This window comes from Phyllobates terribilis, unplaced genomic scaffold (assembly GCF_046119375.1).
Source record: "Phyllobates terribilis strain yellow unplaced genomic scaffold, ASM4611937v1 Scaffold_4__5_contigs__length_816908805, whole genome shotgun sequence".
Lineage (NCBI taxonomy): Eukaryota > Metazoa > Chordata > Amphibia > Anura > Dendrobatidae > Phyllobates > Phyllobates terribilis.
In genome coordinates, this window is record NW_027362764.1 from 134,112,148 (window position 1) to 134,128,794 (window position 16,647).

The window sequence follows — 16,647 nt, forward strand, 5'->3', positions numbered from 1 at the left end:
CCCCCAGCCAATAGCTGGGAGGCATCTAGTACTTAAGTCATGCTCCCCTGTAGGGAGGTACTTGTACAATGCCCTCTTTAGTGTTTGTTTGAGTTTGTCCCTGTTAGCTAGTTGTCAGGTCCCTAAACCTACTCCTGAACCTGTTCCTGAACCTATTCTGTTAGAACCTGAACCTGTTGCTGAATCTGCCTAGTCTGAACCCGAACCTGTTCATGTTATCCGTGTTACCTGAACCTGGAGCCGCTCCAGCGGTACCTGAGCCTGAAAACACTCTGGCAGTACCTGAACCTGAAGCCGCTCCGGGGGTACCTGAGCCTGCAGTTGCTCTAACGATACATAAACCAGTACCAGTGTCCGTCCTGTCAAGTGTTCCAGGATCCACACTGTCTGAACCTGCACCAGTGTCCGTCCTGTCAAGTGTTCCAGGATCCACACTGTCTGAACCTGCATCAATATCCAGTCCTGCCTTGGACTCTGAGTCTATGTCTGCAATACTGACCCTTGATGTCAGCTGCCGCAATACCGGGGACTGCCCTTACAGTGGTACCTGGCCTGCAGCTCAAGCCTAACTCCACCATCAGGAGCTCTGGCGAAAACCAGGTGGCCGCTTATCCATGCCCCTCCAAGGGTAAGCCAGGACTGTGGCAGTCAGTTCAGGTTTAATATGACACTGGTCCAAACTGTCAATCTTCAGAACAACCCTTTAACCCTTTAACTCTGGGCAATTTTCACTGGCTCTGGCATTGTGTAAGGAACATTTATCAGTAGTCAGCTGAATATTACCAACAGTAACTTATTCCGCTGCATCAGTCGCATAACTTGGAAAAAAAAAAACTCAAAATCATGAGAAATACAGATGATAACAACCAAGGATATGTTATATTAATGTTACCTATTAATAATTCATTACACGAAATTAATATACATGTTGTCAAACCTGTATGCCGCCTTACCGAGGCTTACAGAGAAATACGGAGTTGATGGGGGGATCACCCTGACATGGCGACTTGATACAGTCATATTTCTCAGCTCCACTGTCATCTTTATGTGAGAGAAGGAAACTAATTAGTTCTATTTTTTGATACCAGTCAAAACTCAAGATAACTTACACCATTCCCTAATGCATAATAGATAATATTTTCATAGGACAAGACCTTTAGTTTGGAGAGCCACAAAAATCAGATCCTCATTACATGTTTTTAGAAAACACTGGTCATAAATGGTTTTAAATATTGCCCCATGGAAAGGGAGCTTCCAGGGGTTGTCCTATCTCTTACAGAAAAGCCATAAATTTATAATAGATGCAGGACACAACCAAAAGTGTATAAAATTTATACTCTTTCGTTTTTTTCCTCACTTTTTCTCAACAATCATAATTTATATTCTAGATGCAGGACACACCTATGGTTCCTGCATTTATCACCAATACAGAACCTTGTTGCCTGCCGTCCAAGAATAAGGGACAGAGGCGTGCTGAGTATGTTGAGTGACAGTTCAGCCGTTAGGGCTTCCTCTATGCGCCTGCTATTCGTGTGATTACCTGGCTATTTAGCTGGCTCTTTGCCTCCAATTAGTGCCAGTTTTAGCTTTGCTCAAATGGTGTGCGCTTGCTCTGTTCTCTGTGTTCTTATATTAAAGCTTTGGTGCCCAACCTTGGACCTTGCCTTCACTATCCATTTACTTGACTTGCCCTTTTTTTGCTTGATCCGCTACCTACCCGGAATTCTGACCTCGGACTGTTACCTGACTACATATTTGCCGTATCCCTTTATTTATGATGAGCCCTCTTGGCATGTGACCCCAGACCTCTTGACTACCCAGCCTCACGGCTTGTCCATGAGTAGTGACTAGCGTCACATCACCATTTATTTGAATGGGAGTTCCGAAGATTGACATGCACACTTGCCATACATGTAGCCACCTCCCCTGAGGTTCCCAATGGAGCCCAGTACTCATGATGAATGTGGGTCCCAATGGTAGGACGTGCAACTATCAGACATTTATGGTATATCCTGCAGATATAACATAAATGTATGAGTGGGAATACACCTTGATGATTTCAGTTTGGGAAAGTTTAACCTCGAACTTTTGGATGTAAAGGGTAAAGTATAGATATTTCTAAATAACATTAATTGTATAGTCATAACAAGCAATCAGTGTTTAAATGTCATTTTGAAGCAAAGATTAACTCTTTCCCGACATATGACGTACTGGTACATCCTATTTCGAGTCACCTTCTTTGACGCGGGAACTAAGCCCCCATCTTTCTTGTCAGATGATGACTGTATTATTCTGCTATCATCTGCTTCTAACAGCCGCAAATGGAGCGGAGCTCCACTCGCGGCTATTAACCTGTTAAATGTCCCTGTCATTTCCTAACAGTGTTTACGACGTGCAACCCAGTGGATGTGCTGTTCTCATCGCCCAATTCCCCACCTGCGCCGATGGATTGCCATGACAAATGAGGGTCTGCTGAAGACCCCTGTGCCTATCCTGACGGTACTCCCATGATACGCAACTTGCAGGCAGTGTTTATAAGAGACTGTGAGTTTTGCTATATACAGTAATAGTATTGTTTTATATGTTTTATACAGTATAAGCGATCGGGCAATTACAGGTTCAAGTCCCTTGAGGGTACTGCAAAATAAAGTAAAAATTAAAAAAAGGTTTTTAAAAATATGAAAAAAAAAAAAAATCTAAACACCCACCTTTACCCCATTAAAAAAAATAAAGATACGTGGTATCTCCACTTCTGTAAATGTCCAATCCATCAAACTATAAAATTAATTGTCAAACAGAAAGAAACAATCAGCTCAGCATGGAAAAGAGGAATAAATCCATTGGCATGGCAAAGGGTCAAGCAGGAAAAAAATGTGCACAAATACAGCAAGGGGAATCTTTGATGGATTTTTGCACATTTTTTTCTTATAAAATTAATTAACCTGTTTGGTAAATGCCGTAATGTGAAAAAAATCAAAAAGCCAGTACTATGATTTTTCGACTGCCGCAACACCACAAAAAATATTCAATGAGAATCAATCAAAACATGGAATCTATACAAAAATGGTATCAATAAAAACATGCTGACCCAGTTTTTGCCTGATATCTTCATGTACATTTCCTCCTACACGTCTTAATTGCTTTCAAAAGTATATGTTATACATGGCGAAAGTAAAAAACTCACTTCATATATCTGTCCAACATTATATTCGGGGAAGAACACAATGGGAGGGTTAGCCAGGAACACTGGTATTGGTTCATTTGCATCACTGAAAAAAAAAATGAAAAATTAATTAATTGATAATTTTACAATCCAATAGGGCTTAAATAGAGGAATTCGCTTACATGGGCCTCTGAAGCTTAAAGCGGATGTGTCACTAGATTTCACAGTACAAATGCATACATTACTAAATAGATCTTAGACCTGATAAGGATGGTGTATTTACTTTGAAATTCCATGTCAGAATGGCTATATTATGCGTTATGAAAGTTTAGCTCAATCTCCTCCGACCTAGCCTGATTGGTAGCTCTTATGTGCCTTTTCCTGCTGCTGAGATCTCACACTGCTCAGTATAAGCAGTTGCAGCTGTCACTCAGGCTGGCCGGACTCATTCTCTATCTCACTCTACGCAGCTTTATTCAGATGTCCGTGTTTCACGGATAAAACACGTACCCATTTTAGTTTATGGGGCTGTTCACATGTCTGTGGTTTTTTTAGCGAACAGAGTCGGTGCAGAAAATCACCAAGTGAAAGTCCATTTTTTGATCAGCAGCATGGATAAAAAGTACTAATCCAAATCTATGGATCCCTGAAAATAACGGATAACATCAATGTGTTGTCCATGATTAACATTGTAATGAATAGGAGAAGGCTTGTAATTTATTTATCCATACATGAAACACACTGATGAACCACTGATGATACACTGATCAAACACTGATGAAAGTCAGATCCAAAACACTGGTGACACTCACGCCTTTTCTGTGTGTATATGAAAAATCATGGATGTCTGAATGAGGCCTAACTGGACTCATAAAATGCTCATGTTAATATCAGGATTATAAAGCCATTCTGACATTGATTTTCAAAGTAAGTACACCAGCCTCATCAGGTCTAAGAGATCTATTGAATGATGTATACTATTTTTATTTGTGAAATCTGGTGACAGCTTTAAGTAGAACTAAAAATTTGTAAAAGTCTTCCTAGCTTTCTTCACTAGACTTTGCAGAATTTGCTTTCGGGCCTCTACAAAATCAAATAGAGTGATAATTATGATAACTACGTATCAGTTAGACAATATTCTACTCTCTCTTTCTATTTTACGGATACATTTACAGACCTTCCGTTACCCAGTTATAATGAATTAACACTATATAGGAAATCACCACCATTTAGGTATTCTTCAATGACTAGGAAATGTCTTACTGCTCCTCAATCACTCTGTTCTTCCCAGAAATGAACATTTCCTTTTTCTTTGTTGGGAGAATAAGAGATCGTCCTCCATGCTGACTGTTTGGTGGTAAAAAACGGGGATTTTTAAGGAAATTGTGTCTCTTTTCTAGCTGATAAAGCCGGGCTCGCTCGGCCTCTCTTTCTTCCGCTCTCATTTCCGTCTTCTTTAATCTTTTCTTGGATGATTTAGACTTCTGGAAGATAAAAAGGGATTTTCTGCACAGACACCGTAATTAACCTGAAAATCCAGCATGTACTAAGTATACAAGATCGAATATGGCGAGACTGAGCCACATAGACTGGACAAACTCATTTCTTACCAGGCCAGTGCACCTGAATTTATGTTCTTTTACTTAAAACGTATGTATATTTGGCTAAAAGCATTTTAACAGTAATATTTCATTACGAATGTGGGACTGATTGGCTTATGAAGTCTATATTAATCACAGCATACAGATTTCAGAATAAGTTAATAGTGAATCAGTCAGTAAGCTCGTCTGTCAGATGTTTTTTAACCCTTACCTCTCTTCTCCTGAAAAATCTGCTAAGTTGAATTATAACCAGTTAAAAGTTAAACTTCAATGTGGCCGTAAATTAGTTCAGGAAATCATGCAGGATAAGAGAGATAAAGGTTAGGAGCTCACTAACGGATTCACTGTTAACTCATTCTGCAATATACATAGACGCAGTAGGTGCTAGCTAAAAAATTTATGTAAAAAATGTTTAAAACAAAAAAAATATTTTCTACGCTGACAATGTTTATGGGGCATTTGAGGGTAAACTCAATGTTATTTTAGGTGGATTTGTTTTCTGGCTAAAAAGTCCACATAAAAAAAAGTACTTTTTTAATATGGTTTGTGTGTGGAGCATTTTTTAATGTTTTGGGTTTTTTTAATGTTTTTTTTATTCAGATTTTTATTTTCAGCTCTGGAGTGGTGCTTTTAATGGAAGTTCCCTGACCCTAGTTTATAACTTACCCGCCGCCGTCTTTACCTTTTTTTGGCGCCACTCCAGTCCTGCGGCGCCATCTTGTGATTGTAACTTCTGACTGGCCGGAAGTCAGAAGATATGTCACAAGCTCTCAATGTAAGTGTATATGAGCAAGAAAGAGGCCAGAAGAAGGCTCTCATAGATTTGCATTGAAAAGTGACCTCAGGCTCCCACCAGCAAACACCGGAGCGATCCAGCAGGTCACAAATTGCTGGAGACGGACCGGAGCGGAACGGTGAAGACAGCAGCGGGTACTAGTCTGTGTTCAGCATCAGTAGTGTAAAATTTACCGTACTCAGCTTCCTTTGAATTATATTTTCAGAGCCAGATAATGATGATAAAGTCAAGCTGGATACTGAGGCTTCTACCAGACCCTTCAGCGATGTTTTTGGAGGTGAAGGGTCACTGTAGCCATCATCCAAGGGGCTTCTGGAAACGTGTTGGTGAAAACTGAATGTTTCCTTATATAAAGAAGGCTCAGATAATCCTAAAATATAATAGCATAGGAGTTTTAATTGGTCAACTGGTTACCGCACCATGACAGTAAATTTATCATGAGACAGGTGCACTACTCATTATCAACCCAAATGTGAGGTTTCTGTATATCTTGATCAGGAGGTATGAATATATGACTGCTGCAGCCAATCACTGGACAGAAATTGGCTGCAGCAGTTATATGCCCGTCCCTAATGTAACGGGAAGCTTGGAGACCAGGGCTTCAGTCATAGTGCAAGAAAAGAGGAAGGGGTTTGGTAGACAATGATATATTTTTCATTTTTACACCACTAAACCACCCTCATTAAAGTGGTGGACAACCCCTTTAAGCCTTGACACACATGGCATATTCCTTGGTTTAAAGGTGTTCTTTCCAGATGGCACATACCTCTAGGAGCTCTGGTAATGGCCTGCGTGTCTGTGATGTAATCGTTGGGGCAGATGAGTTTTTGCTTCTTCAGGAGATCGTTATCTACGCACCATCTAAAATAGGATTCAACTATGAAGAATAAATTATTGGTTAATTCATATGGTATAAGTTAATTCATAAGGTACTGTATACAATGAAATACATCACGCTCACAAAACGTATTTTAATGACCAAATGACTGTTCAAAACAAGCTCAGAACTTTATAAGAGACATAGCCCTAATAAAAATTGTACATTTAATGTCCAAATCCATTGCTGCATTTGCCTGATTAGGTTTTTTACTGCATATGTTAATGAATTGCTCGGTGCACCCTTGATGTGGCCGATCTTTTCAGTGCACCTTCCCAACTACTTGTTTTCCATCTATCTCTGCCCTCCCCTGGTCCCTGTAAAGCCACAGCTGTCAATCAAGGAAGATGAAGGTGGAGATGGGAAGTAGAGAAGCAGCTTGGAAGGTGCAGAAAGCGATTTATTAGCATATCTGAAAAAATAACAATTTCTAGCAAATGTAGAAACTAATTTGGACACTAAAGGATTTTTTTTAAAGGCTATGTCCCTTACAAGGTGATGTGCTTAGTTTAAGCAGTCATCATGTGCTGATAGACACCCTTTCAACTATTGCTTATTGGTAATATTACATACTCTTTGCACTATGGTGAGTACTAAATACCAGATTTACAGGTCAGCATCCTGTATGCTTAAATAATTTTCCTTTAATGATTCTGAGCAGCCTGTGTAATGTAAAACTGAGAAGGCCAGCAATACATGGATACCCAAACGTTTACATTTTACTATTAATGGAGACTGTTACAACAAATCCCACTGTGAACAAAGCTTTAAGGATAGGTTCACACACATACAGGGCTCTCCACTGAGCACGACATCGGGATTTCTATCAGGATCTTGATGCAAACCCCTATAGAGCCATTTACTTCAATAAAGGTGGAATCAATGTGGACATCGACTAGCCTCGGATGGAAGCCAATGTCCAAAGCAGGGGCGGACCTACCGCCCGTGCAGCCGGTTCATTGAACGGGGGCCCCCGAGGGAGAGGGGGCCCGTCCAGCCTCCAGCAGGGCCGCAATCAGGGCATGACTGCCCTGACTCCAGCATGGGGCCCGGGCTGTCGGGGCCCCCTCAGAGCCCCGTTGGGGCCCCCCTCTTGTGCGTCTCCTCATGGGGCCCCCCCGCAGGACCCCCTGCCGTCACATGACCCCCCGCCGTCACATGACCGGAGATGTCTCTGCGCTCAGCATGGTTCCCCGGCCCCATGCTGAGCGCAGGGACATCTCCGGTCATGTGACGGCGCCGGCACAATACTTACCCCTCCCCGTGCCTCCGCAGCGTCTTCCGCGTCCTCTGACTGTGACGTCTCAGGTCAGAGGGCGCGGTGATATGTTTACACCGTGCGCGATCTCTCCTGAGCTGTCACAGCGGGAAGACGCAGGCGACGCTGTGGAGTCCGGATCAGCATCAGGTGAGAAGTGAGGTGAGTGTTTGATTTTTTTTTTTTTAATGTATGGGGGCATGGGGCATTATATGGTGGGGGGAGAGTGGGCGTGACATCCTGCATGGGGCATTATATGGAGGGGGGGTGACTAACCGCATGGGGCATTATATGGGGGGGGGTGTGACATACGGCATGGGGCATTATAAGAGGGGAAGGGGGGAAGTGACATCCTGCATGGGGCTTTATAAGGGAGGGGGTGTGACATCCTGCACGGGGCATTATAAGAGGGGGAGGGGGGAATTGACATCCTGCATGGGGCTTTATATGGGGGAGGGAGGAATTGACATCCTGCATGGGGCATTATTTGGGGGTGGGGGGAAGTGACATCCTGCATGGGGCATTATAAGAGGGGGAGGGGGGAATTGACATCCTGCATGGGGCATTATAAGAGGGGGAGGGGGGAATTGACATCCTGCATGGGGCTTTATATGGGGGAGGGGGAATTGACATCCTGCATGGGGCATTATTTGGGGGTGGGGGGGAAGTGACATCCTGCATGGGGCATTATAAGAGGGGGAGGGGGGAATTGACATCCTGCATGGGGCATTATAAGGAGGGTGGGTGTGTGACATACTGCATGGGTACATTATAAGGAGGGGGGAGTGTGACCTCCTGCATGGGGCATTATAAGGGAGGTGGTGGTCTGACATACTGCATGGGGCATTGAAAAGGGGGGAAGTGACATCCTGCAAACGGCATTATATGGGGGGGGTGAGGTGACATCCTGCATGGGGCATTTTATGGGGGGTAGAGGTGACATCCTGCATAGGGCATTAAAAGGGGGGTGTCATCCTGCATGACGCATTATAAGGGGGGAACAGCCTGCATGGAGCGTTACATGGAGGCCAATATTCTGTATGGAGTGTTACATGGGGGACAGAATCCTGTATGGATCGTTATATGGGGACCAGTATCCTGTATGGAGCATTATATGGGGACCAGTATCCTGTATGGAGCACTATAAGGGGGTCAGTATCCTGTATGGAGCATTATATGGTGCCTATAATACTGTATGGAGGACTATACTGTCCGGTCTGCACTGTGCGCTGTGAGGATTCGCGGGTTTCTGAGCTATTGTATAATTTACAATAGATATCGCTCGTGTAATGGGGCATTATAAGGGGGGAACAGCCTGCATGGAGCGTTATATGGGAGCCAATATTCTGTATGGAGCGTTATATGGGGGTCAGTATTCTGTATGGAGCGTTATATGGGGGACAGTATTCTGTATGGAGCGTTATATGGGGGCCAGTATTCTGTATGCAGTGTTATATGGGGACCAGTATCCTGTATGGAGCGTTATATGGGGACCAGTATCCTGTATGGAGCATTATATGGGGACGAGTATCCTGTATGGAGCATTATAAGGGGGTCAGTATCCTGTATGGAGCATTATATGGTGCCCATAATACTGTATGGAAGACTATATTGTCCGGTCTGCACTGTGCGCTGTGAGGATTCGCCGGTTTCTGAGCTATTGTAGAATTTACAATAGATATCGCTCATGTAATGTAGTAAGTGAAATCCTTGGCCTTGTACTATATATATATATATTTCTCTGTGGTATCTGTGCGTCATGAATCATGGTATGTGTTAAAGGGGCCCACTGAAACTCTGTCGCCCAGGGCCCACAAAAACCTGGAGCCGGCCCTGGGGGTAAGTATAACAAGTTTTATTTTTTTTAAATACAATTAATTAACTAGTAGTGGGGGGAATCAGAGATGCACGGGGGGATGAGAGATGCACGGTGGGGGGGGGCCCTTCATGCCCCCTATGAAGGGCAGGGTTGGGGCCCCTAAAAAATTCTTGCACAGGGGCCCACTACAGTCTGTGTCCGCCCCTGGTCCAAAGTGTCCGTCAACTTCAACTGGTTCCATTGGGGCTTGATTATTGTTCTTATTGGAATCCTGTATTTCGCAAATTCTGCCAGAGATCCCGCACTACATGTGTGTGAACCAAGCCTAACAATTAGTGTTGCACACTGCTGTTCACAGGTACCACAGGACCCAGGGTGCATGGATGGACTTCTCCACAAGAGGCCCTCACTACATACAAACACCTCCAGCCTTCCACCTCATACCACCAGAGGGAGCCTGTTAGGGATATTTATATGGAGGGTGGAGCAGGAAGGTCAGTCAGTCAGACAGAGTCAGAGAGTCTGAGAGCGTGCTGACGCTGAGAGCAGCGAAGACGCAGCACGTCTGCTGCTGAGTTCTGAGGGCCCCGCGTGTGGCCGACGGCAAAGAGGAGAGGCGAGAGGAGTTGAAAGGGGGCAGAGGAGCATCATAGGCTCACCCCGATATACAAACCGGACACCGGGTCCGCGCCTACAGGGTCCCTTTATACACAGTAGGGATCACCGGCATTCCAGGAGGACTACAAGTCCCTGGCAGACCTGAAGCTAGACCCATTACAGGACCAGGAACCACGAAGGCCCCGGCGACAAGGGATAGTGGTTGCCAGCAGAAGGTCCTACTACCGAGCGACAGGTGAAGGAACAGCACGACACATAAGCTAGGCCCAGTTGCAGGCTGGCCGGGAGCATACAGAGAGGCAGACACGGACCAGGAGGCCTTATACCCGCTCACTGGAGAGAAGTCCTGAAGTGCACCCATCCTACTGAATACCCTGGACCGTACCTGACATCCGCACCAGTAAAGGTATTGAAGCAAATCCCCTGTCTCTGTCAATTACTCCTGCTGCGCCATCCCGCCTGCACTACAAGTCCCAGCATCACCACCCACCAAACTCCACACTGCCCCAGGGGCCCGCTCCACCTGTGGGGAGCAGAAACACCTCAGCTGCCATCCCATCACCCCCCGGAGGTCTGCAGCAGCGCTGGTAAACCTTACCAGGTACCACAGGTGGCGTCACAAACTATTTACTTTATTTTTTATCTCTGCCCATTGCCACCGGGTACTGTGTGCCGTATTTGAACTGTGTTTTTACTGTGGTGAACATCGCCGCCATTACCGCGTCGCCGCGCGGGAAGAAGAGGGGCGTAACCGTGGGAATCGGAGAGGCGTGACTGCTGGAAGCGCGCGAAGCTCAAGCCCCGCCTCACGCTCTGACGCAGCACCTGGAAGCGTCAGGTCCTGGAAGGAGACCGTTGTCTGCGGAGCTGCGGCCTACCCGATTAATGAAACAGGAGGTAGGCTACGGTTCACTAGGGGGGCGTAACCATGGCCGACGACCAGCGAGACGCCGGAGCACCGGATAACGCTCCTGATGCTCAACTTGCGCCCGGAGCTGCTCAGGCCAGAGCGGCCGCCCCACCAGCAGGGGTCGTGACTCTGTTGATACCCATGGCCCTGCCGTATATCCATGGAGCAAAATGGCTTCCCCAGTATGATGGCAAACCAGACACCCTGTCTGGATTCAAAAGGAAAATATGCGGTCTACTGGATATGTATTCAATGACTGGTAAACAGAGAGCCGCTGTTGTGCTAGGACAATTGACTGGTGCTGCAGAGTGGGAAATTGAAACCTGGCCAGCCGCAGACCAGGATTCAATATCCATTATCTTTAAGAGACTGCAAACTGTCTTTGAAAACCACACTGAGACAGATCTCCGGATGAGGTTCTACCACTGTACCCAGAAACCTGAGGACAGTATCCGGGACTATGCCTGCCGCTTACAGGAAGCCCTGAGGGCCCTGAAACAGGTTAGTTCAGCCAGCATACAAGATGAGAATAAAATGCTGACAGAACAATTCATCTGGGGGTTGAGGTCCCAGGAGGAGAGCAGAACCGTACGGTGGTGGGCCTTAGATCATCCAGATGCCACCTTTGACACCCTGAAGGACATGGCTATTAAGGGTCTACAGCCCCTGGAAACATCAGGGACTGCTATCCAGCGTTACTAGGGTGGGGCCACCCCAGTGGCCGCAGCACCCACAGCTCCTTCATTGACGGCTGAAACAAAGATGCAAACAGTGCCCCCTAGCGAGCTGGACAACCTGCGCTCTGAAGTGCGTCGGCTGAGTAAAACCCTGGCCACTGTCCTGAGCACCCTGCAGCTACAGGAGGAGCCCGAGCCGGAAGGAAGGATCCTACTCGCCGACAGCCCTGAGGATGTCCCCTGGATGAGGAGAAGAAGGAAGACAACGCCACCCCGTAGGAGGACAATGCCACCCCGGAGGAAGACAACGCCACCCCGTGGGAGGACCAACGACCAACGTCGCCCTCCAGAAGACTTCATCTGCTACCGTAGCCACAAGGCAGGCCACACAGCGCGGAACTGTCCTTTAAAAGGGCAAACCCTGTGGCCGAGGGCTGACACCCAGGAGTAAATCAACCAGGCCCATCAAGCTGGTACCACCGGTTCGTAGGAGGAAGGCCTTTCCTGTCCATCGTGCTGGACAGCATAGCAACACCTGCGTTACTGGACACCGGCTCACAGGTAACCATCATACCTGATGTCCTCTACAAAAGGTACTGGTCCATAGATGAACTCCACCCGCCAGCCCCGAACCTCTCTGTGTATGCCTCTAACGGCCTTCCTCTTAACCTAGTAGGGGTTAAGGACGTGACAGTGAAGGTGGGGAGAGTGGAACTAAAGGACCAAGGACTAATTGTCATAGAATCTAACCCTGGTGATACAGACTTGTATATGATACTTGGTACAAATATTGTTGGTAACTGTTTGGGAGAAGTGTTGTTTTTGTTCCAACAGATTGCTGACACTGCCAAACCAGGGCAGAGGAAGGTGCTCCAGAGAGAGATTCGAGCCCTCCTGTACCAGCAACAGGTAAAGCTAACAGGTGGTGAGATTGGTAATGTACAGGTGACAGACCCGATACCCATTGTGATTCCCCCAATGAGTGAGATGTTGATTTGGTGTAGGGCAGCAATAGGTCTCAAGGGACAGAACTACCAGGCGGTAGTGGAGCCAATTAGCTCAGAGCACAGACCTACACTCCTAACTGCTAGAGGGGTAGTTGACGTACGCAATGGGAGGGTGCCCGTAAGACTCCTAAATTGTGGGGAGGAGGAAGTTAAATTGCCACGGTATGCCACTGTTGTTAGATTGTATACTGTGAATGATGATGCCATACACACAGTGGAATCCTTGACCCCACCAGATGCAGTGGAGGACAACGACTCCGAAGCTCAGCTGGAGGATTGGTGTCAACAGCTCCATGTTGGGACTGACGCCACTCCTGTCCATCAGAAACACGGTGTTTACAGAGTGGTTCAGGAATATGAACAAGTGTTTAGTAAACACCCACTTGACTTTGGAAGGGTTAAAGGGGTACAACACCACATACCCACCAGTAACCATCCACCCATTAAGGAGCGTTACCGAGCCATATCACCAGCACATTATCAGAAAGCCAAGGAAATGTTGCGTGACATGAAAAAGGCAGGGGTAGTAAGGGATAGCTGTAGCCCTTGGGCAGCTCCCCTGGTCCTGGTCAGGAAAAAGGACGGTAGCATGAGAATGTCTGTAGATTATAGACAGATTAATCGCATAACACATAAAGATGCATACCCTTTGCCCCGTATAGAGGAATCCCTGGCTGCACTAAAATATGCCAATTACTTCTCTACACTGGATCTCACTAGCGGGTACTGGCAAGTCTCTGTTGCTGAGGAAGACCAGGAGAAGACGGCCTTCATCATCCCGATGGGACTGTGCGAGTTCAACAGTATGCCGTTTGGACTCTGCAATGCACCCGGAACGTTCCAGAGGCTGATGGAGTGTTGCTTGGGGCATCAGAACTTCGAGACAGTGCTGCTGTACCTGGATGACATTATCGTGTACTCGAGGATGTATGAGGACCATCTGAAGCACCTGGCGGAGGTATTTGAAGCATTGTCCCGGTATGGGATGAAACTAAAGCCTTCTAAATGCCACTTGCTCAAGCAGAAGGTTCAGTACCTGGGGCACGTAGTCAGCTCGGAGGGAGTAGCGCCAGACCCGGAGAAGGTCACTGCCATCCAGAAGTGGCTTGAGCTGAGAGGCATCAAAGAAGTACGGCAATTCCTGGGACTGGTCGGGTACTACAGGAGGTTCATAAAGGACTATACCAAAAAGGTAGCACCTCTACAAGACCTCCTGGTAGGACAGTCCAAAAGAGGAAAGAGTCCCCCATTCCAGTGGGGCAAAGAACAGGCTGAATCCTTTGCCGTAATGAAGGAAATCCTGACTGGTGAAGAAATCCTGGCTTACCCTGACTACAGCCAGCCTTTCCTGCTGTACACCGACACCAGCAACGAGGGACTGGGAGCTGTGTTGTCCCAGAAGCAAAATGGAAGAGAGAAGGTAATTGCGTATGCCAGCAGGAAGCTACGCCCTACCGAGAGGAACCCGGAGAACTACAGTTCCTTCAAGCTGGAGTTCCTGGCCTTGGTCTGGGCTATCACTGAAAGGTTCAAGCATTACTAAGCCTCAATGAAATTCACAGCCTTTACTGACAACAATCCCTTGACACACCTGGAGACAGCCAGGTTGGGAGCCATGGAACAGCATTGGGTGGCCAGACTGTCAAATTATCAGTTCACCATCAAGTACCGGGCAGGTCACAAGAACACCAATGCTCATGCCCTGTCAAGGATGCCTCACCAGTCAGACACCGAGGATGAAGTGGATGATTTAGAGGAAGTTGAATTACCTGCTTTCAACCAAAGCGGAGTGGTCCATGAGCAACACGTCACCAGAAGACGTCAGGGAAGGACGCTGAATCCTCTACCCCACCACAGTTGGAAGGAGACCCAGGACAGTGACCCGGTTGTCAGCCTTATCAAAAGACTGATCACCCAGTAAGGTTCTCACCTGGAGGGGCGGAGCCTGGTAGGAGATGTGAGCGGTCGTGTGTCCCGGGGTCTCCCGCTGCTACCTGATTCTTGAGAAGATCTGCGGCCACCACCGTCTGTCTCAGCCGACCGGAGGGGGAGGGAAGAGCCGTGGACAGCAGGAGCAGTAGCGGTGAAGCACGGAGCGGAACAGAAATGACCCGCCGAAGACAGAAAGACGCAGGATGGGGGGATGGTAACTGCTCCCAAGATGGCGCCGAGAAGAAGGAGGAGGCGGCAAAAGCTAATGCAGCCTGCCAGCGTCGCATGAGTGCAGCGGCTAAGCTGGAGAGGTATGCCCGCAATGTGGAGGTGAAGGAACAACAGGAGCTGGACAGAGGAGAGGAGACAGAGGAGGAGGAAATGGTGGGACAGACAATTGAAGGGGAGGAAGGCAGGTCCCCAGAGTGTAATTGTAATGATAGTGAACCCTTATCTCCCACAGCAAAGGAGGAGGGAGAGATACAGGAGAATCCCACTATTAAGGACGTATTTGCTGTGGTGTCCTTTTGTAAACAGGCACTAACTACACTAACTCAGCAAGTCCTGGGAGTGCAATCTGAAGTGACCACCTTAAAAAAAGATATGCAGAAGGCTAACATCAGAGCTACTGAGGTGGAAAGTAGAGTGGGAGAGACAGAGGATCAGATTAATAAACTTACAAAATCTGAAAAACAATTTAAACAACAAATATCAGAAATTATGGCCAAAAATGATGGCCTGGAGAACCGCTCCAGAAGAAATAATATTAGAATAGTCGGACTCCCGGAAAAGTCTGAGGGACGAGACCCCACTGATTTCATTGAAAAATGGCTAAAAGAAAAAATAGGGGCAGATTCCCTTACTAAATTTTATGCGGTGGAGCGTGCACACAGAGTACCAATGCAGCCTCAACCCCCGGGAAAAGGGCCACGTGTTATGATTGCAAAGTTACTCCACTATAGAGACAGAGATATCATTATTCGCAAAGCAAGAGAAGATGGTGAGATCACAATAAATGGCCAACGGATTGGTATATATCCTGATTATTCGGTAGCTGTCCAGAAGCAGCGAATGCAATTTGGAGGAGTTAAAAGACGTCTGAGAGAACTGGGTACAAAGTACTCAATGTTATTCCCGGCTAAGTTGCGAGTGGTTGCTATGGATAAAGTTTTCTTTTTCGTAAAACCAGAGGAGGCCACACAATGGATTGATGCTAATGCTAAGTCTCTGCAGGTTAAAAAATGAGAACTTGTCAAGACACTCAGGAATTTACCTCAAGGGAAGGGTCGGCTGAGAGCACTTATTGATCTGACGTTTTGATATCTCGCGGCAACAATCTAATAGCTGGATTTGTGTATTTGATTACTTGTTTTTTTACAGTACACAATAAGCTATCCTATAATATTGTCCTGGCCAAATGAATAGGAGGAGGGGTTTTTATTTTTTACCCCTTACCTTCCATCTATATTTTGATCCCTTTTCGTAATGGTCCGGGAATATGTTGGTTTCACAATGGTGATGTATTGTATTATGTTTTTTCTCATCCTCCAAGGTAGGGGGAGGGGTGACTTAAGAAGAAAGGAGGAGTTGCGAGGCATGGAGATGTCAACTTGGAGCCCGTGTTGGGGGGCCAGACAGTGGTGGGAGTTGAATGTTGATCTTTAATTTAACAATAATAGTTGATACCAATGACAAATTATATTGATGTTAAGTTATAGAAAGTACCTTTCGGAGTGGCGGGAGGGGGGAAAATGCAAATGAGATACCTAGATAGGGTATTCTGTAACTGGGAGTTCCAAGCAGAAATGGAGAACCCACAGCTCCTAGAGAGCACACAAAGAGGGGTGGAGGGGAGGGAAGAGGGGGAGGGGGGAGAGGGGGGAGGAGGGAGGGTTCCGACAGCAATAAAGAGTAATAAGATAGGAGAAACACCGCTAATTGTATATTATGGGCAGTTTTAAAGTTATAAGCTGGAATGTTAGGGGTTTA

At 46.5% G+C, this 16,647-nt stretch overlaps 1 protein-coding gene across 4 annotated transcripts in view; it reads right to left on the minus strand.

Annotated features, from left to right (window-relative positions):
• DLEC1 (DLEC1 cilia and flagella associated protein) overlaps positions 1-16,647 on the minus strand; it is a 217,021-nt gene that overhangs the window by 87,871 nt on the left and 112,503 nt on the right. For 3 of the 4 annotated variants that reach the window (XM_073677767.1, XM_073677768.1, XM_073677769.1), the window contains exons 5-9: positions 6,327-6,437; positions 5,734-5,930; positions 4,427-4,647; positions 3,185-3,269; positions 954-1,041 (exon numbers count right to left, since the gene is read on the minus strand). In XM_073677767.1, coding sequence (XP_073533868.1) covers positions 954-1,041; positions 3,185-3,269; positions 4,427-4,647; positions 5,734-5,930; positions 6,327-6,437 — 702 coding nt within the window. Of the gene's footprint in view, positions 1-953; positions 1,042-3,184; positions 3,270-4,426; positions 4,648-5,733; positions 5,931-6,326; positions 6,438-14,656; positions 15,060-16,647 lie in introns of those variants that run through there. The other variant, XM_073677770.1, reaches the window with a different exon arrangement.